The sequence below is a fragment of the Coenobita brevimanus genome, chromosome 70 (genome assembly GCF_032717465.1).
Source record: "Coenobita brevimanus isolate Jiangsu-jjx chromosome 70, ASM3271746v2, whole genome shotgun sequence".
NCBI lineage: Eukaryota > Metazoa > Arthropoda > Malacostraca > Decapoda > Coenobitidae > Coenobita > Coenobita brevimanus.
In genome coordinates, this window is record NC_137023.1 from 3,517,556 (window position 1) to 3,539,110 (window position 21,555).

The 21,555-nt window shown below is 42.3% G+C and overlaps 1 protein-coding gene across 1 annotated transcript in view; it reads right to left on the reverse strand.

Annotated features, from left to right (window-relative positions):
- Positions 1 to 21,282, reverse strand: part of LOC145406340 (solute carrier family 22 member 3-like) — a 44,035-nt gene extending 22,753 nt beyond the window's left edge. Inside the window, exons 1-3 of the mRNA XM_080277502.1 lie at positions 21,173 to 21,282; positions 19,606 to 19,608; positions 11,715 to 11,895 (exon numbers count right to left, since the gene is read on the reverse strand). Coding sequence (XP_080133628.1) covers positions 11,715 to 11,895; positions 19,606 to 19,608; positions 21,173 to 21,282 — 294 coding nt within the window. The remainder of the gene's footprint in view (positions 1 to 11,714; positions 11,896 to 19,605; positions 19,609 to 21,172) is intronic.
- Positions 21,283 to 21,555: the final 273 nt, after the last annotated feature.

Consider the following 21,555-nt stretch of genomic DNA (forward strand, 5'->3'; position numbering starts at 1 on the left):
CCATCCATACCTGCAGCTTTCCCTGTTTTCATCTCCTTTACTGCCTTCTCCACTTCCTCCTTCATGATCAAAGAATCATTCAACTCTCCCAACACATTTATTCCTTGCACCCTTCCATCTGCCACAATCTCAGCCACCCTTTCCTCCTCTACATTTAACAATATTTCAAAATACTCTGCCCATCTCTTCCTTACTGCATCCATCTCAATTAACATCGTTCCATCCTCTGCTTTTACTTGTTCTTCCTTCCCAGACTCTCCCTTTCGCACCCTTTTCACCTCCTTCCAAAACATTTTCTTATTCTGTTGAAAATTCTCTGTAAGCCGCCTACCCCACCTCTCATCTGCTTCCACTTTAGCATCACGCACAGCCCTTCTCGCTCTATTCCTCTTTTCCTTATACCTTTCATATGACATCTCATCCTTCCTCTGCAGCCACACTTCATATGCACATCTCTTCTCAGCCACAGCCATACTTAGTTCCTCGCACCACCATTCACTTCCTTTTCTTACACCACCACCCACACGTCTCACACCACACACTTCTTCTGCATGCCCCACCACAGCACTCTTAAACAACTGCCATTCCTCCTCCACACTGCCATTTTCCTGATCTTTCAGTGCGTTCCACTCGTCTTTCAATTTCTCCTGATACTCAATCTTTTTCTCTCTTTTATCCAACTCACTCACTTTCAAAACCTCCCTGCCACACCTAAGCCTCCTAGCTCTCACCCATCTCTTACCTACTCTTAACTTTCCCTCCACCAGGTAGTGGTCAGACATACCTCCACCCTTCCCTCTCAGAACTCTCACATCCAACAATCTTCCTATTACATTCCTAGACACAACCACATAATCCATCAAAGCTCTATCAACAACCCTTCCACCCTCCTGTCTCACCCATGTATACTTATAAATATCTTTCTTCTCAAACAACGTAATTCCAATCACCATCTCTCGCTCAACACACATCGCTATCATTCGTTCCCCATTTTCATTTCTTCCAGGCACACAATGCATACCAACTACACCTTCAACTGCTACATTTCCCACTCTAGCATTCAGATCTCCCATCATTACCACATTCACATTCGCTCCAAAACTCTGCAGACACTCATCAACATCATTCCAGAAAGACTCCCTCTCTTCTTCATCCCTTTCACTACCAGGCCCATATGCACTCACAAAGACCCACAACTCACGTTCAAATTTCGCTTTCACCCACATCAGTCTCGATGACACCTCCTTCCATTCAGTCACACACTGCTGTACTTCCGGACTCACTAACAAGGCCACACCTTCTCTTGCCCTTCCTCTATCAACACCTGACAATCTTCCATACACACTTCCAAACATAGACTCACCCTTCCCTTTCATCTTCGTTTCACTCAAAGCTAACACATCCAACTTTCTTCTCACAAACATTCTTCCAATATCCTCCCTTTTAGCCTCAATTGTACTACATCCACGCACATTCATAGACCCAATCTTCAGGGTACGGGGATAACTCCATCCCCCATCCCTTTCTCTGGCCTGTCTCTTTTTAGGAACTAAAAAACAGAGGAGGGGGTCCCTAGTCCCCTCACCCCGCCCCTTTTAGTCGCCTTTTACGACACGCAGGGAATACGGTGGCAGTATTCTTCCTAACACAACCTGGCCGCAGAGTAGTTGTACCACCCTATAGTGCGGCCAGATTGTGTCCCCCCCCCCGCCACAGGGGGGGACACTTCACAACGGTTATTAAGTCAGAGAACTTGTGTGGAGCTAATACTTGGAAAAAGATGGTTTTTCGACCTTCATCGACCTTGCCTCACCCTCGGTGTGTTTCTTTTTGCATCAAACTACAGACAATGAGGTGCTGTGCAGCTTTAGTTACTACATCTTGACTCTCCGGAAAGGATGCTGTGATACGGAGTTCGTTCAGGGTGTTTAATAAGATGGATAAGAAAATGGGAAATGAATAAATAAAATTGTGATTAACATTCCCATATATTCGTAAAAGTAATGAGGTATGGAACAGTTTTGATAGTTGCCCGAGTTCATTTAGAGTTTGACGTGAACCTCAATTTGCATCTTTATAGGCATGAGTAATGAGGAGTCATTGACCTTGAGTGTACGGTTGCAGACTAATAACATAGTGTACCGAACGCCACATGTTGAAACCGGAGAAAAACCAGTTAAAGTTCCGTAACTTTCAAAGTGCCATAACTTTGGAGCTAGTGAATTTTTTTTTTTTTTTTTTTTTTTTTTTTTGAGCTTGATGTTGGTACTTTCATGTCATGCTAATCGTGGTAGAAGAGAAATTAGTAGCATTCTGAAAGGTACAATACAACAATAGCTGCGTTTTTCTCCATTGTGTTTATTGAAAAAAAAAAAAAAAAAAAAAGGGAGAAATGGAGTTCCTCCGAGCTAAGTCCTGTATTGGACTATATAGCCCCGCTAGGGTTACAGGAGCGAGCTACCACTCCCGGCACGGCAGCCTTGTGTTTATTGAGACAAAACGTACTCTCAGTAGGCATTTTTAACAATCAAACCAACCAAAGGTATCAATGTGAAATGTTTACAAAAGCAAAACAGATGTATGTAGTACTATTTTCAGAAATTAAAAACCATTATAAAAAAAAAAAAAATCTTTCATTTTAGCCATTTGGGAATAATGGTAAGCTCTTTTTCTGTTATGAGAAGGACTAGCAGCTTTTTGCTCACTACTAGTCACTCATGTTCTCGAGACAATGAGAAAAAACAGTAAAACAGCTCTGAAAATAGCCAGTTAATCCAGGCAGTGTTCTAGGCCGGCTGGTAAACAAAAAACTGTGTCACGTCGCGACAGATTCCCTGATCACGGTTGCCAATGTCTTGCTGAGCTCTCTGCCTTCCCCATCTTCTGTACATTATGGCTAACTTACCCTTAAAATCATGCAATTTTATGCTAAAATATTTCATTATGTTAGAATAATGGTACAATAATTAATAATGATATGAAAAAGATGCATGGCTGTGAGCATAACGAAATGCAAGTATCTAGTAACATCAGTCAACACGTTGCTGGGAGGCACTTGGTATAGTCAGCCAAAAAAGTCGTGTCTTCCTTCCGAACCCCGTAAATATTCGAACAGATAGGTGGAAGCAGCAGGGATAGCTTCACAAGTCTGGCAACTGTGTCAGACCAGACGGTGGTGTGTGTGTGTGTGTGTGTGTGTGTGTGTGTGTGTGTGTGTGTGTGTGTGTGTGTGTGTGTGTGTGTGTGTGTGTGTGTGTGTGTGCTGTAATTATTGTTGTCAGTATAATCTGTAATTTTTGTTGGTAGTATAGTCTAGCAATACACAGCACAGTAAAGACGCTAAACGTGATATTACACCTGATTTAATACCTGTAAAAAGTGAAATGTATCGTTAACCTGAAATAATGCCTATAACATGTAGCCAAACAAGCGTTAGCAGAAATGACGAGGTTCTACCCCCTCCTCCCTACCTTCCTGCCACGGCCTCTCCGCCGGGCATCAACTAGCCACATAACATGGGAATAAAAGACAGACAGCTGTGTTTTTACTGTATGTTTACCTTCTGAACATGACAGGATATATTACATGCCATTACAATGTCTTGTTGCATGCGGTGCCTTGACAGTAATAACGAGAAAAGCATTTGTTTCCACAAGTGGTTAATGTTTTGGTAAAGAGGTATTGCGAAACCAGGCCACAGGTGTTACGCACGGTGATGACACCCATTTATACACCCACAAGCATATATATATATATATATATATATATATATATATATATATATATATATATATATATATATATATATATATATATATATTTAATGTGAGGAAGAAGGAACCAAAGGCAACGAGCCCGCAGAACTGTTCCTTCCAAGAGAAAAACAAAATACAAGAGAGAACCAAATTCAAGATCCATTTACTTCGAGATGCCTGGACACACTGCTTTTGAAAGACTGGAGATCATAGGAAGCAGGGAATACAGACAGAGGGAGACAGTTCCAGAGTTGACCTGTTGCATAAATGAAGGACTGAGAGTAACGGTTAACTCTTGCATTAGAGAGTTGGACAGAAAAGGGGTGAGAGTTTGCTGCTAGACGGGTGCTACGCTCCCGTCGTAGAGGTGGAGGGATGCATGCAGACAGTTCAGAGGAGCAGTGACCATTGAAGTAGCGACAGAAAAGAGATAAAGATGCAACAGTGCGGCGAAGAGACAGAGGTTGAAGGGAGTCAGTAAGAGGGGGAGAGTTAATGAGACGAAAAGCCTTTGACTCCACCCTATTGAGAAGAGCTGTATGTGAGGAACCTCCCCACACATGCGAGTTGTACTCCACGCAGGGGCGGATAAAACCCCTGTATAGAGTCAACAATTGTGCAGGGGTAAAGAAAGAACGGAGTCGCTTAGCACACCCAATCTCTTGGAAGCAGATTTTACAAGAGATGTAATATGATCCTCCCAAGATAAGTCCCGAGTAAATGAAACCCCAAGCATGTTCAAGGATGATGCAGGATTATGCTGAATATTATTAAACAATAGTGAGTATACCTGTGGAAGATTTTGTCGGGTTGATAGGTGCAAAAACTGAGTCTCTGATGCATTAAAAACAACCAGATTATTATTACCCCAGTCAGAGATACGAACCAAGTCAGACATTAGGTGTGCCATAGCCTCATCCCTTGTATGTTCAAGTAACTGCTGAGATGGACATTGTGGGAATCGAATGGAAAGGTGAAGGGTGGAGTCATCAGCGTATGAGTGGATAGGGTTAGATGTACAGCTTAGAAGGTCATTGATGAATACAAGGAAGGGAGTTGGTAATAGGACAGATAACTGAGAAACACCACTGTTAATAGATCTAGGAGAAGAACGATGGCCGTCTACAACGGCGGCTATAGAACGACCAGAAAGAAAGCTAGAGATGAAGGCACAGATAAGAGGATAGAAACCGTAAGAGGGCAGTTTGGAAATTAAAGATTTATGGCAGACTCGATCGAAAGCCTTTGAGATGTCAAATGCAATGGCAAAGCTTTCCTTAAAGTCCCGAAAGGAGGATGACCAAGAGTCTGAAAGGTAGGTGAGAAGATCGCCTGTGGAGCGTCACTGACGGAACCCATACTGACGATCAGAAAGAAGGTTGTGATAGGAAAGATGCTTTAAAATTTTTCTATTAAGAAGAGGCTCGAAAACTTTTGAGATACAGGATATTAAAGCAACTGGACGATAGTTAGACGGTTAGGAATGGTCACCCTTCTTTGGGACTGGCTGAATGAGAGCAAACTTCCATCAAGAAGGAAAGGTACAAGTTGATAGACAAAGGCGAAAGAGTTTGCCTAAGCAGGGTGTAAGAAAAGAAGCACAGTTCTTGAGAACAACAGGAGGGACTCCATCAGGCCCATATGCCTTATTAGTACTGAGGCCAGCAATGGCAGAAAATACATCACCTGAAGAAATTTTAATGTTAGCCATAAGGAAGTTAGAGGGGGGAAGTGATGGAGGAACAGCACCGGAATCGTCTAAGGTGGAATTGGAGGAGAAAGTCTGAGCGAAGAGATCTGCTTTATCAGTAGAAGAAATAGCTAAAGATCCATCAGGGTAGAAAGTCATAGCTTCACAGTCATTCAGTTATCTATATTGGGCGACAGAAAAATCAGAGGGGAGATTCATGTCACTAATAAATGTTGTGTTATATTATCACAACCATGACGTTCTATTAAATTCCATACACTCTTTATGAAACGTATTCCACAGTCATTCCGTCCTCTGAAGTATTCCAAATATCAAAGATGAATTAGACATGACAGCCCATGTATATAAAACTGAAGTATATTTTGATTACGTGTGAAATGATGATGCATATGTAAACATTTAGCGACATATTATTGATAAAAATTGACTATAACCCTATCACCCAGTATGTTATTCCCAACAACTTCCACCCTTCGGTAATGCATGGTATATAAAACATGACAGCACACACACCCTCCACTACCCCACCCCCACCCCCAATCCACTCACCACCGGCACCACCGTCTGCTCTGACACCGTTGCCAGACTTGTGAAGCTATCCCTGCTGCTTCCACTTATCTGTTCGAATATTTACGGGGCTCGGAACGAAGACACGACTTTTTTGGCTGACTGGTAAATGTGCCACAGGAGACACACTTGCCCGAAGGAGACGCACTAGAACAAAAAAAACTTCCACCTACGGGGGATGAATAGATGGAAGCATGAGTAGTGTGCCAAAACATTCTTTAAACATCGCCTGAGAGTCTCATGCGGTACCATCATCTTATTTTCCTATGTAATGGTACAACTTGAGGTCATGTGAAAGAAGTGTGTTTTTCAACAGATTTCTTACAGAAAGCTTAAGAATTTCACTTTTTTTAAGGCCGATTTTCTCACATTTCCCTAATACAGTCTTCTTTTCTGTTGTTGCAGGTGCACTGTGCATGGCTTGAAGAATACCACTGCACGACAAGAAGAGTTGTACCTGCATGCCTGAAGGGGGGTAGGGTGCATCTCCATAGGTACGGTACTGTAAAAAGAGGTGATGTCTTATGCAGACGCAATTTTTTGAGGTGGAGCCAGAGGGTCATAAAGCTCACTGGTAGAATGCCAACCCTACCTCTATGTCTGGTATAAATAAGGTTGGGTTTCCTTCACCACGGACGGAGTTACCACCTTGAGAACAAGGGGGGTAGAACAGTACCTATGGAGACGCACTACGTAATGCTTATAGAGGCGCGTGTGCTTAGGATGGCCTGGTTGCATCTCCTTATGGCGTCGTAAATAAACTCTTCTGATAAGTGAAATGCACGGTCCCCTCACTGTTTAATCATACTAACCTTTTACTTCTTTCCAGGTGCATGAAATCTGATCGTTATTACAGCTAGAGCATGATTAAAAACTGTCAAGTGCACCTAAAAACAGAATTGTTTGAAGGGCTTTATTTTCCCATCTGCCATAACAGTATCAATCACCTCTTACTTTCAAAAGTAATTTAAGCCAAGGAACAACTAGGCCTATGCCAATTCTCAGAAAATCTTTACTTTTTTTTTATGTATCTCTTAGTACAGCTGTACTTTTGCTTCAGCATATAATCATAAGTGGTTGATAAATGACTGGTGTATCACTTCCCTGCATCATTTAAAGTCTTATGTTTGCGTCCTACATGGAGCCAATGCAGGAACTGAGTAATTTGAGATACATTCTGTGAGTTTTTTTTTTTTTTTTTTTTTATTTATATACTACAAATCTCAATTACTTCTTCTGACTAAGCATTGTAAGCTTAAAGTCTAAGGTAGTATTCTTTGTTTCTTAATTCCTAGCAGCTATAGAGGTTATAATTTGGCTTTTTTTTTTTTTTTTTTAAACACTACTGCGTTTCCTTAAGTCAAGGGGCGTCTGATTAGGGTTTTTATGTCCTAACGAGACGCATATCTTATTTGCATTCTGCCCTTAAACAGTAACTCATAACAGAAAAATTGATCATATTTTTTGAAAATATAACCGTTTAGCTATTTATCCCCCCTGCCCCCAATTTCTAATCTGGTACAGGCTGACAACAACAACGCGATGAAAAAAAAAAGGTGCGAAAAAATGCGTCTGCATTGGGCCGTCTACCCCCCCCCCCTCGCCCCCTCTATACATGCTGTGACCAGCATGAAGGCTTGACGACGCACTGAGGTGAAGCGGGCAGTGAGACCATGTTACAGAAGGGGAATCTGGACCCTAATGCCAGTTGCTTTCTGTACCTCGTGGTTGCTCTCCACATCAAAGACGGTTTGGGCTACATAGTGGTATACTTAACTCGGATTCGCTTGCAGTGGCGCTCGGTACACTATGTTATTAGGGGCCTCATATCAAACAGAAACACCCCGTCCACCAGGGAGGTGGTGTAATGCTCTCCGCATCTGGCAACCCTGATAGAAATGGAACTTCACCAGGTTTCGTCTGGTGGTTAGGACGAACCGAACGCGGTGATCATTGTAGCTGTGCGCAGTTGTTGGTGGTATATAAGCAATGTCCCGCCTGACAATATATTAAATAAGAACGTTTTGTGAATATGGTAATAAAATAATTTCACACAATACATATTCGTAAATTATTCATATGAAACACAGGTTTCGTAAGTGTGACTTTCGACACACATCAAGAACCATACAACATTTACCGATGGTCAGCATATAAGCCATTATAGCATTACCTGCATTCTCGCACCTTTTATAATAATCACAAAATTACCGTGACCTCCTTACCCCCTGGCCGTGAACCTGAAACTGGTAGACCTCTTAAATATCGCAATTTCTTAAGAGGTGACGCCAAAGGAGAAGGCAGGGTGGGGCGCCTGGGAGACAGGAGGGGGGAGGTCGGTGTGAAGAGGGCAATAGTGGGAGGGGGCTGGTGGGAAGGGGGCTCTACAGGAGACGAGTGATGGGGTAGGGAAGAGTGGACTGTGGCAGGAAATTTGGATGGGATGGATAAATGATACGCTGGTGAGATGGTGCCAGATCAGCTCAGTTTAAAGTAGATTATGGAATATGATAGTCAGGCCGTTAAACGTTACGGATATGCTGACTTTGGAACGTTACGCAGTCTACCAGCATGTTATATCGTCTATAGGACGACCTACTCCCCACTGGGTGGAACATTACACAAACCCTGCATTATTAGTGCATGGTGACGACTGTCATCACACGGTGATATATGAAAAGCCCCTAGAATGTTTGTCTGTGATGTCATCCCTGTTGTCATAGCCACTGGGAGCTATTCTTCTTGCGTTTACGTAGTAACATCATGGACGACGACTGTGATATCGAAAGCAGAAGAGGGGGAGAAAAGAATTTTCTCTAGCCACAATAAATAATATTTAGCAGTAGTGATTCGTGCCTATGATTCTCGTTAATATCTGTATGGCGCCGATTTAATCAGAAGGGGGGGGATGGACTGAGTCCCGGGACATTGGTGGCGATACTGGAGTGGGCTAGCGGGTGGGTAGAGAGATGCCTTATCAGCTGTATTACATGATCCTTATGTCTGATTACTGTTAACTCTATATTAATAGAGTTAATCGTGGTATGAAGGACGTGTAACTGTTAAGCTATCTGATTCACACCCTCAGAATCCTGTTCACTGTCCGGCCCTCCCTCTTCACAACAACTGCGTGCACTCAGACTTGGGTACTGACGGGGAGGAGAGATGGCCTTAATGACTGCCACACCATGAGCAGCAGATCACATGTTTATTCATCAGCGATAGTGATTCATCTGACTTCTTTAATGGATTGCAATATACACCCTTACTCAGCCAGTGCAGCAGCTCCATGTTCGGACACTGCTGACATGCGTGGCTCAGTAGTTGCTCTCCGTGAACAGGACAATGGTCCTTTTATTTATCTTTATCCTGTCAATTTCATGCACTGTGAACGCTACTTGGTTGTTTACCAGAAAAAATGTGTTTGTATTTAATACAAGCGATTTCTGTAACTAATAGCACAGTTGATGTTGTACAATTCACATGCTCAGACTGGATAACTGCTGACATTACAAGCTTGTTCCATCATTATTGGCTCGAGGATTTGTGAAGGAATGCTTGAGGCATACGACAGTTGCTCAGTATGAAACTAAATATAACTAATAACCACTGGCAATGTGTAAAATCAACAGCCAAACACGGCATACAGAAAACGGTAACATAAACCTGGTTTAAGTAAATCCACCTTTATTTTACACTGGTGCTTTACAGATATAAATGAAAATCATAGGAACCATCAATACTGTCAGACTGTTCGTATTTATTGGTGATAAAGGTAAAATCTACATAGGCCTATCCCTACTCTCTGCGATATCAGTCGTCATCCATGATGATACCTCCCCTGCAAGTAAGAAGGAATGTTGCCTCCCTTGCATTATTTTACAGATATTTTTTTGGCAAATGCTCAGACGAAGTTGCGTCCATGGTGCCACCTCTCCATGCCTTCCCTCGTGCTACACGGGCATCTGGTAGCGCTCATGACTGGAATGTCACTCAACCATATTGCAGAACTTCTGCCTATTAGAATTCTTTCATTCCCCGAACTGCATGTCTCTGGAACTCTCTTCCCCAGAGTTGTTTTCCACCAAATTTCAACCCACAACTGTTCAAGTCTAACTGTTACAGATATTTTATGAATAAAGGACACCAGTAATCTGGTGTATGGATTATTTTTTTTTTTCCCCCATTTGTTTTTCCTTCCTCCGTTCTGTTATTTAAAAAAAAAAAAAAAAAAAAAAGAGACTACAAGACTAATTCCCAGTCACTATGGAAACAACTGTAACATCTGACAAACTGTAGGGATGTGTCATATTATTGCACATTAACAAATAGTCATCATACTCATAATACAGGGGTATTGAGCCACCCAGTGGAAACTGAATCGTGAATTGTTACAAACTATGACGTTCAAATACAAGTGGCAAAGTCAACATAACGTTTCATGGTCTGACTGAAAAATTCCATATTTTCCATGAAACCGTGATTTGGCCCAGTCATCACCTAGTAAGCTATCCCTCCCACTGTAGCTCTTGTCTACCAAAGTCCTATACTCCATCATCCCTCTCCTTTAGCCCCCAGTTCGACCATAATTATCCTCTTCCGCACCCGACTCTCTCCTCCTGTCTCCGATAGGTCCCCCGCTCCCACCCTGTCGCCCCCTTCGATTTTAGAGGTCTACAAATGCCCCGTTCACGGTAGGAAGGATGGACTTCACGATAATTCTCTGTTCGCTGATGGTTGTGGGGAAGCTGATAACTATGACTTATATGATAAATTGTTACCTGTTCCATGGTTCATGATTCGAAACTAAACCACTCACGAAATCCGTGTCATAATTGTAAAAAAATTATCATAATCATGACATCCTGTTATCAGTATAATAAATGGTGGAATATATATATATATATATATATATATATATATATATATATATATATATATATATTACTCTATAATAAATGGTGGAATATATATATATATATATATATATATATATATATATATATATTACTCTGACCACCAATAACTGCGCACAGCGGCAATAATAAAAGCATCCGGTTCGTCCTAGCGACCGAGCGAAACCTGGTGAAGTTCCATACCTATCAGTATTACCAGATGCTTAGAGCATTACACCACCTCGCTGGTGGACGGGGTGTTTCTGTTTGATATGTCCGCAACTGTACAGTCAGTAAAAAAAAAATAATAATAATAATAAATAAGTACTGGGACTCTGCTTTACAGTTTGAAACATGACGAAGAAGGGTAAGATGTGGTACTGTATGGACTATTTCAGTAACTATGAATGACTTTCTGTATCTTCCAGTTTTATTAAATAATAATAAATGAATCGATCTGTGGTTCACTTCCATGGCCACTTTGTCCACAATTTGCACGCTTGTATAATCTCATGCTAATATTTTGGGATTCTACCTATACTAACTGTATTATTGACAAATAGGGTTATTATGGTGATGATAAAGATGAATAAAATAATGATGGTGATGATGCTTCAATAAATGACAGCCTATTAGAATCTCCCTGGACTTTCCTTCATATTTTTTGGCATAAACAGATAACTGAAAAACAGCTGCAGAATTATAAGAAATCATTTTTTTCTAATAAGACTAGGCAGAGTAAAAAATGGCTGGGCGATTCTTACATAAGCATGGTACTGTACTGACCTCCGTAACTATGGTGGACTTGTACTGACTGGTGTTGTAGACTCTGGAGTGGCAAGGGATGAGCTCCTCCCCTCTGTTCCTGATAGCGGACACATTTGACATTGTTAGGTTGAATCCGCGTCGAGCAGCAGTGGTGTAGTTGTAGTTGTGGACCAGGCACCCCTCACGTTTGCCACTGGAACTGCAGCAATAAGTTTGTGGTTGTAGTTGCAGACAGGGAAGTATTCCAGTAAGGACTGACTTTATAGGTCAGGTGGTACTTTCATTTAGAAATAATGTACCAATAGCTCTGGAACTGTTTTTCTCTGTCTGTATTTCCTACTGCCTATGATCCCCAGTCTTCCCGCAGTATATCCAGGCATCTCAAAATGAGCGAATCTTGAATTTGGCTCTTTATTATCTTTCTATTTTTTACATGGAAGGAACAATCTTACGAGCTTCTAGCCTCTGGTTCCTTCTTCTTTGCATTAAAACAAAAAATTATTAATAAAGAACAAATTTACATTATTCCAATTATGCCAAGGAGTTTCGATATAATTTAGAGGGTAATGAAAATAACTGTCTACCTGTTATGACCAAAAGGATAACCCCCGTGATACTTCAGTCACATTCTATAGATTGTAGGCCATGGAGGCGACAGTCGTTATACTCATATGAAAGTTAAAAACAAGTACTTCCTATAGGCCTTCCAGTTGAAAGCATTGTTGTGCCACAGACGTTGCTAAATAAGAGGGTCCACAGACCTTACTGGAGTGATATAGCAAGTTATTAAGATAAAAGTATGCACAGACGAGTCCAGTGAGCAGAAAAATAAAGGGCTCAGTAAGCAGGATCAGTTGAGGAAGAGTCCCGTATGCTAGATTCTATATGACAGTTGGGTATAAATGAAGATTACACTGCAAACTGTTTGTTAACCCATCGCGTCTGGCATAGATTTCCGCCAACCCTTCTCCCAGCCGGGCATTTAAGAGAAAAATAACCTTTTTTAAACCTTAATATCTCAGCTAATTCTTAACCAAAAATAAAAAAAACTGTCATAACACTCACCAAATCCTTCAACTTTGCTCATTGCCTCAGATTGTCCGTGAAGTGGTGTAGTCAGAGTGATTGGGGAAAGGGGGAAAGCTTTGTTGTTGTTTTTGCCCGTGTCCGTATGCTTGGTTGACATTCGGTGGCACAACTAAGGCTTATACTAGCCTTCTGCTACTACTGCCATTACTACTCGTACCACTACTACTGCTACTGCCATTACTACTACTACCACTGCTACTAACTATTGTTTTCTTTTTTTTCCTAAAAAATCACCTCCATCCATTGGGGAATTATACTGTGAAGATCAAAACCAACCTTTCTAATACAGATCACCATTTGGAGTTGTAATGTGAAGGTTAACACTAACCCTCATATTACAATCCGTTGGCCCCAAGCACGGCAGCGGCTGTGGTTACCAACCATCTACTACTACTACTACTACTACTACTACTACTACTATTGCCCTACTACTGTATTATTATTACTACAACTACTACTACTACTACTACTGCTGCTACTAACACTACATAAACCCTAAATAATTATATTGTGAACAAAATAGTTATTCACATACATTATATTATCCACTGTAACGGAATTGTTTTCTTGTGATATGTACTTTTTCATCATAACATATGTACACACAGAAAAACATTCAGTAAAAAATAAGGTACTGATTTCATCATGAAACAAACTTTCTGCTTCCATTATTCACATGAATATACACAGCGCTGGTGTGAGGCTTGCCCGACTGCACTTCTTCCTCCCTCCCTCCTCCACCTCCTCCCTTCTCCAGTCCACTATATTTACCACTATAACAGAATTTTTTTTTCGTGTGATTTGTACTTTTTCATCATAATAAATATACACACATGGAAACTTTCAATAAAAAATAAAGCACTGAGTTCATCATGAAACAAACATTCTGCCTCCATTATTCGCATAAATATTTAGGTCACGACTGTGAGGCTTGTCCTACCTCGCTTCCTCCTGCCTTCCTCCTCCGCCTCCTCCATTTCTCCACTCCCTACCTCCTCTTCCATCTCCTCATCCGTGCCAAATTCCCCCTCTCCAGGATCGTCAATACCCTCTGAACCATTCCCATCATCAGAAATAGCAGATGAACGAACAGGGGGAAACGATGGGTGCACAATGGAGGACTCACGTGATCTACCCTCCTCATCCGACACATAAATATTGACACTCATCATGGTGGTTGCTTTCCTCAGAGGAGAAGTCACTTTCTCTATTCACAATTGGCGATAATGTCACCCTGAGTTCTGCCACTATTGCACCATCACTAAGGCCTTTTCATTTCTAGCCTTTGGACTTCATTGGTGTTGAAGTTGGTGGCTTAGGGCACTCAGCCAAGGATCCAGACACAGGCAAATCTTTTTGCATAGGTCTATCCATTATGGAGGTTAGCAGGTAACTGGAGCGTGACTCGGATGAGTGCAGGAGGGTTTGCCAGTGGCTGCATGTGGTGAAAATAACCTGCGGAATATTCAACCAATGCTGCGAAATACTAGATCATGTATCCGTGTCACCCAGACATCCCCGGGCCATCACGTATACATGACACCTGGAAGCCATGGGTTAATAACGATAGAAAAGATGCAGATTAATGTTGACCAGGTGAGTCTGTGGATAAAATAAAGTCACCACTGGCTGTGAACATTACAGAGTCATTGCTGTTTGTTAATATTAAAATCTCTTATGAAAGTTCGCTTTAGGATTTCTGTAATTTACAGTTTCCTCTTAAAAGTGTCAGACAAATTATAATGGTTGGAACAGATACCAAGAGATGCTAAGACCTGGAGCTCAGCTCAGTAACTATGGCCTTTGAGCTTTTGGAGAGTTATTCACCCACACTTTTGGGATACAGTGCCCCTGCATCGTCCTGGTGCACTTGAGCCAGCAGTTTAGTAGCTAGAGATGTTAACCATTAGACCACAGTGGGTGAAGGTAGATCAAGGTCAGTATACCCGAAGATAACTTAGTTAGGGAATGACAGAGCAAAATATTCAAGTCTGCAAATATGATAGACTTGAACAGTGGAGGAGTTTGCCACTGAACCCTAGGAGGTACCAGGAAAAAGAAAAACATGACTGTACCAATAATCTGGCGAAACTTGACAACTCCCTTGCTTTTTTTTTTTATGCGAGGAAGAAGGAACCAAAGGCCATGAGCCCGCAGTAACAGTTCCCTCCAAGAGAAAAACAAAATACAATATAGAGCCAAATTCAAGATCCGATCATTTTGAGATGCCTGGACACACTGCGTTTGAAAGACTGGAGATCATAGGCAGCAGGAAATACAGACAGAGGGAGACAGTTCCAGAGCTGACCTGTTGCATAAATGAAAGACTGGGAGTAACGGTTAACTCTTGCATTAGAGAGTTGGACAGAAAAAGGATGAGAGTTTGCTGTCAGACGGGTGCTACGCGCCCGTCGTAGAGGTGGAGGAATACAAGCAGACAGTTCAGAGGAGCAGTGACCATTAAAGTAACGATAGAAAAGAGATAAAGATGCAACAGTGCGGCGAAGAGACAGAGGTTGAAGGGAGTCAGTAAGAGGAGGAGAGTTAATGAGACGAAAAGCCTTTGACTCCACCCTATTGAGAAGAGCTGTATGTGGGGAGCCTCCCCACACATGAGAGTTGTACTCCACACAGGGGCGGATAAAACCCCTGTATAGAGTCAGCAATTATGCAGGGGTAAAGAAAGAGCGGAGTCGGCTTAGCACACCCAATCTCTTGGAAGCAGATTTTACAAGAGATGTAATATGATCTTTCCAAGATAAGTCCCGAGTAAATGAAACCCCAAGCATGTTCAAGGATGATGCAGGATTAAGCTGAATATTATTAAACATTAGTGGGTATACCTGTGGAAGATTTTGTCGGGTTGATAGGTGTAAGAACTGAGTCTTAGATGCATTAAAGACAACCATATTATTTTTACCCCAATCAGAGATACGAGCCAAATCAGACATTAGGTGTGCCACAGCCTCATCCCTTGCTTGTTGAAGTAACTGTTGAGATGGACGTTGCGGGAACCGAATGGAAAGGTGAAGGGTGGAGTCGTCAGCGTATGAGTGGATAGGGTTAGATGTACAGCTTAGAAGATCATTGATGAATAAAAGGAAGAGAGTTGGTGATAGGACAGAGCCCTGAGGAACACCACTGTTGATAGATCTAGGAGAAGAACGATGGCCGTCTACAACAGCGGCTATAGAACGACCAGAAAGGAAGCTAGCGATGAAGGCACAGATAGAAGGATAGAAACCGCAGGAGGGCAGTTTGGAAATTAAAGATTTATGCCAGACTCGATCGAAAGCCTTTGAGATGTCAAATGCAATTGCAAAGCTTTTGCCAAAGTCCCGAAAGGAGGATGACCAGGAGTCTGAAAGGTAGGTGAGAAGATCGCCAGTGGAGCATCCCTGACGGAACCCATACTGACGATCGGAAAGAAGGTTGTGATAGGAAAGATGCCTTAAAATTTTTTTATTAAGAATTGACTCGAAAACTTTTGAAATACAGGACGTTAAAGCAATTGGACGATAGTTGGAGGGTTGGGAGTGGTCACCCTTCTTTGGGACTGGCTGAATGAGAGCAAACTTCCATCAAGAGGGAAAGGTACAAGTTGACAGACAAAGGCGAAAGAGTTTGCCTAGGCAGGGTGTAAGCACAGAAGCACAGTTCTTGAGAACAACAGGAGGGACCCCATCAGGCCCATATGCCTTGTTAGTACTGAGGCCAGTGATGGCAGAAAATACATCAACTGAAGAAATTTTAATGTCAGCCATGAGGAAGTCAGAGGGGGGAAGTGATGGAGGAACAGCACCGGAATCGTCTAAGGTAGAATTGGAGGAGAAAGTCTGTGCGAAGAGATTTGCTTTATCAGTAGAAGAAATAGCTACAGAACCATCAGAGTAGAAAAGAGGAGGGAAGGATGATGAGGTAAAGTTGTTAGAAAGATTTTTGGCAAGATGCCAGAAGGAGCGGAAAGAATTCGAGTCGGAGAGTTGAGAGCATTTTGTATGGATGAAATTATTTTTAGTAGAGCGAAGAACAGACTTAGCACGATTCCGGCAGAAACATAAAGATGATGTGATTCAGGGGTGGGTTGGCTCCGGTACCTTTTGTAGGCCCTCTCCTTGTTGCAGACAGCATTAGAACAAGCGTGATTAAACCAAGGCTTTCTTGCATTAGTCAAAGGATATGAGAAAGGAATGTATGCTTCCATGCCCGAGAGAATAACCTCCGTAATGCACAAGGCACACTCAGATGGCTCACGGCCATGGAAGCAATAATCATTCCAGGGAAAATCAAAGAAGTACTGCCTGAGGGCCTCCCAGTCTGCGGCTCCAAAATGCCACAGACGACGTTTCACTGGAGGGTCCACAGGCCGTACCGGAGTGATAGGACAGGTTAAGGTAATAAGGTTGTGATCGGAGGAGCCCAACGGAGAGAAAAAATTAACAGAGTAAGCAGAAGGATTAGTTGTGAGGAACAGGTCAAGTATGTTGGAGCTCTCTCCAAGGCGGTCAGGGATACGGGTAGGGTGCTGTACAAGCTGCTCTAGGTCATTAAGAATAGAAAAGATGTAGGCTTGTTCACCAGGTGGATCCGTGAAAGGAGAGGAGAGCCAAAGGTGGTGGTGAACATTGAAATCTCCAAGAATGGAGATTTCAGAGAAAGGAGAAATGGATAGAATGTGTTCCATCGTAGAAGTAAGATAGTCGAAGAATTTTTGATAGTCAGTAGAATTAGGGGATAAGTAAACAGCACAGATATATTTAGTCAGAGAATGACAGGAAAGCCGAAGCCAGAGTGTGGAGAATTCAGAAGAATCAAGTTCAGGAACATAAGAGCAAGATAAGTCGTTGCGTATATATACACAACAGCCACCTTTGGCTTTGAAATGAGTATAGAGAAAGTAGGAGGATACAGAAAAGGGTTTGCTGTCAGTTGCCTCAGACAGCTGAGTCTCCGTTAGAAAAAGAAGGTGAGGTTTAGAGGAGGAGAGGTGGTGCTCAACAGAGCGAAAGTTAGAGGAAAGGCCGCGAATGTTGCAGAAATGAAGAAGAAGAGAGTCAGACCGTGGTTCCAGGCACCTTGAGTCGTCACCGGGAGACGGGCAGATGGTGGGGGCATTTATGGTCCCCCCCCCTGGGGACTCTGAGGCTTGATAAGACGACGCCATTTTGGTAAATTTTGAATAGGAAGTGTAGTGTGTACTGTGCATGTAGTTTGGTGAAGATAGTTAGAGAAATTTGTACTGGAGAGCATGGTGGCCTACTCTCTGTGTAACTGAGACACTGAAAAAGTTCAGTAAAGGGGGATGGTCAGGAACTAGTCCTGAGGGCTGATGAAACGGGAGCTCCAGCACTCCCTGTCATCAGCTTTCCATCCACCTCGGGAGTACTGCCCTGCTCGACTGGTGCTACAGTCTACTCCTCACGAGCTTTACCGCATGTTTACGTCAATTTAGACTGGCGCGTGTTGCTGGGCACCTGGATGGTTGGCGTTGAGCAAAGTGAGCTCAATGACTCAGTCGCCCAGTGCTAAATGAGTTTCTGGGTTGGCCTCTTCAATGCTCTGGCAAAAATAAGGCAGCTGCACACAGACATGGAATGGCCATCTTGACTCGAAAATGAGTGTTGAGAGTGTATGGGATATAGAAAAAGAACTGATGTCGCTATTCTCGGACTTGTTCTCAATAATTCTGTTATGAGGGGAGATGATGCTCCAACAAGTTGAAATTAGAGAAATTCAGAAGTGGAGAAAAAAGTAGCCAGCAATGGTCAGGATTCCTCTTGGGATACCTGGGACTGTCAGCAGAAAAGGGACCAGTAATAGGATTATTTGTGGGTCCTTGTCCATTGGAATCTAAGGTACTATTGCAGTCAGTCAGAACATATTTTATTTTTTTTTCAAAAGACGATGTAGTGTGCATAACATGAAGAACAGTGCAAAATTCGGCTTCTCATACGAGGCACCCTGTGGTAATAAGTATCCAATGGTGGGTAGACATAAATATGCTATAACGCGTGGAAAGTGGAGGAGATGCTGGTGGAAAGAGGGATCTAGAGCCCTGAAAATCTTTAAGTTGGCCCTTAACATGGCTTTAAAATATGGATGACCCATGGTATCCACAATGGTGATTGAGGATGGGATAGTGGCATATCCGGGATTTTGTGTGCGTGTGTGTGTGTGTGTGTGTGTGTGTGTGTGTGTGTGTGTGTGTGTGTGTGTGTGTGTGTGTGTGTCTTGGGTGGCAAAGGCACAAATTTCCCCAAGCATCAGCTCAAGACAGCCAGCTAGTCCGAAATGCAGCACCAGTAGAGAATTAATCCCTGCTTGTAATGGAAGTAATCTTCATGGAACTTGCATTAATTAGTGAAAATAGGTATCAAATGGCTACCGGAAACCTAACCCTGTGTACAATACATTTGTCTTCCCAGAAGACCGACAGATCACTTATATCTCAAGATAATGAGAACTGGTAAACAATGAAACAGAAAACAGACACTGATATTAAATCACTGACTTAGACACACCCGTAAGCAGGCTTCACTACCATTTAAAACATTCATTAAAGTATTCATCAGCTTTCCATCCCATCCATACACACGCGCTAAACCTTTCACAATCTCATTCTGTTCACCTTGTTTTATATAATTAAAGAGAGAGAGAGAGAGAGAGAGATTCAAATCCAAAAGTATCATAAATGCCTTTTCCTCGTTTTCGCAAGTTTCGACATAGCAGATATTTGGCTCACACAACCCATTCCACTCATAAAGCCAATCTGTTGGTCACTTCCAGCCATTAGATATAATTCCTACTGAATCTATGCTACTTACTCCAGATGAATCACCAGCAGGAGTTGACAGACATATACCACGGGGACTGCAAAAACTAAAGCTAATCCAGTTCCTGAGGTACAATCAAAGACAAAAGTCGTGTCGTGGTTTTGTACGAAGGTTAATTGTAACACGTCAAACATTATGAAAGCTCTGCCTCAGTTACATATTCATGGTTGGCTAGTCTGACTTTCTTTTAGCATCATATCTGCTGCTAATGGGCTGACGGTGTGAACGAACCTCGGGAAATTCTGAAAGACATAACATCCATTCGCGAGAGCTGCTGCCTCCGAGAGACGAAATGTGAACCATATTTGGTCAGGCGAGTATTGCCTGGCAGTTACATCTTACCACTAAACGTCAAAAATGGAGAGGGCAAACAACATGCACCCAATTACTAGGAAACTGAGAGAGGACATGGTACCCCTTTATTCAGTGGGAGATAATCCGAAAAAATAGTGCAAACATTCAATGTCAGCAGGCATTTCTGGGAGGAAGGCACAAAGGAGAGCGATCATCGTTTAGGTCGCCCTCGTGTAATCACACCCATAAAGGACCAGGAAATAATCACAGGAATGAAAGGTAGTAACTGCAAGCAGTTCTTATGCCGTAAAAGACGAATTGCACCCAGAATGAAGCTAACTAATAGCTGTGCGTGGGCTTCGATTATGTGTTCGAGCTCCAGCCTGTGGGAATCATCTCACCATTCAAAGCAAAACATTCGATTAATATTATACAGTAACTCTATCCTTATGTGGAGAATAGTTTGGACAGTTCTGTCTGATGACACTGACAGATAATGACAATCCCACCTTATAATCACCAACTTAAGAAGTTGAAAAAATAATAATGAGGAAGCGATTTCCGGGCAAGTCTTTAGTTAATTTAATTGCAGTGTTGCTGACAGGGCATTAAAAACATAGACGAAATAATGTTAACATACATATCAAGTACAAGTAGCGGTTAGGAAAAATACTATATCTTTCTTTCTCTTAGCTTCAAAAAAAGTAATCTCTTATCCACAGGTTGGTCACCTGGAGAAAATGGCAAATCATGTGACTGTTACCAACCATCTGTCTGACACAAAGCAGACCGTACCAAAACTTGAGCCTTTCAGCAGATGTTTTCACCAAATTTCAGGACACGACTTTTGTCTTTGGTTGTACAACATCAACAAGAATCAGGAGGAGTGGTTGCTGCATGGGGTGACAGGAATTTAGAACTTTGAAAATCATTTTTTCACATGAAGAAATAGCTTCGTTACTGAGATAATGTACACACGAGTTGTTTTGCCTGTTGATGCAACTTAAAGCAGTGGCAGTCAGTAATAGAGCAGTATCCCACCACAGATCATGGAGCGTAATGAGCTAGCGACAGCACACCACTAAAACTGTAGTGTCTGCTTTAATGGAGCAATTCACTGAAGTAAGAACAGCAAACCACCAAAATTATAACATTCCTCTGTTGCCTGGGGGACAGAGTGAAGTTACCACCAAAGAGACTGGAAAAGGCGAGGTACTATATAACTGATTTAGCTCCTAGAGACTCAGTGGTGTACCCTACCTGAGAGGGATGGCAAGTGCAATGATCTGCTCCTCTGTCCAGTTAGCCTCGACCAGGGCTGGCACGCGGCACCAGTGATCCGGCGTGGCCCCCAGGAACTCATACGACATGTAGGAAAATGAGGAAAATAGGCATGCTGAAAGGAAACATAAAGATTAGAAGGAGGAGGAGGAGAAGGAGGAGGAGGAGGAGAAGGAGGAGGAGAAGGAGCAGGAGAAGGAGGGGGAGGAAGGAGAGGAAGAAGAAGAAGGAGAGGAACAGTAACGATAATGATAATAATAATAACAATAATAATAATAATACTAATAATAATCTATCTATCTATCTATAGCCCGACGCCCTAATCCCGCAAAGGGTGGCCGCAGACAAAACGCCTCCAAGTC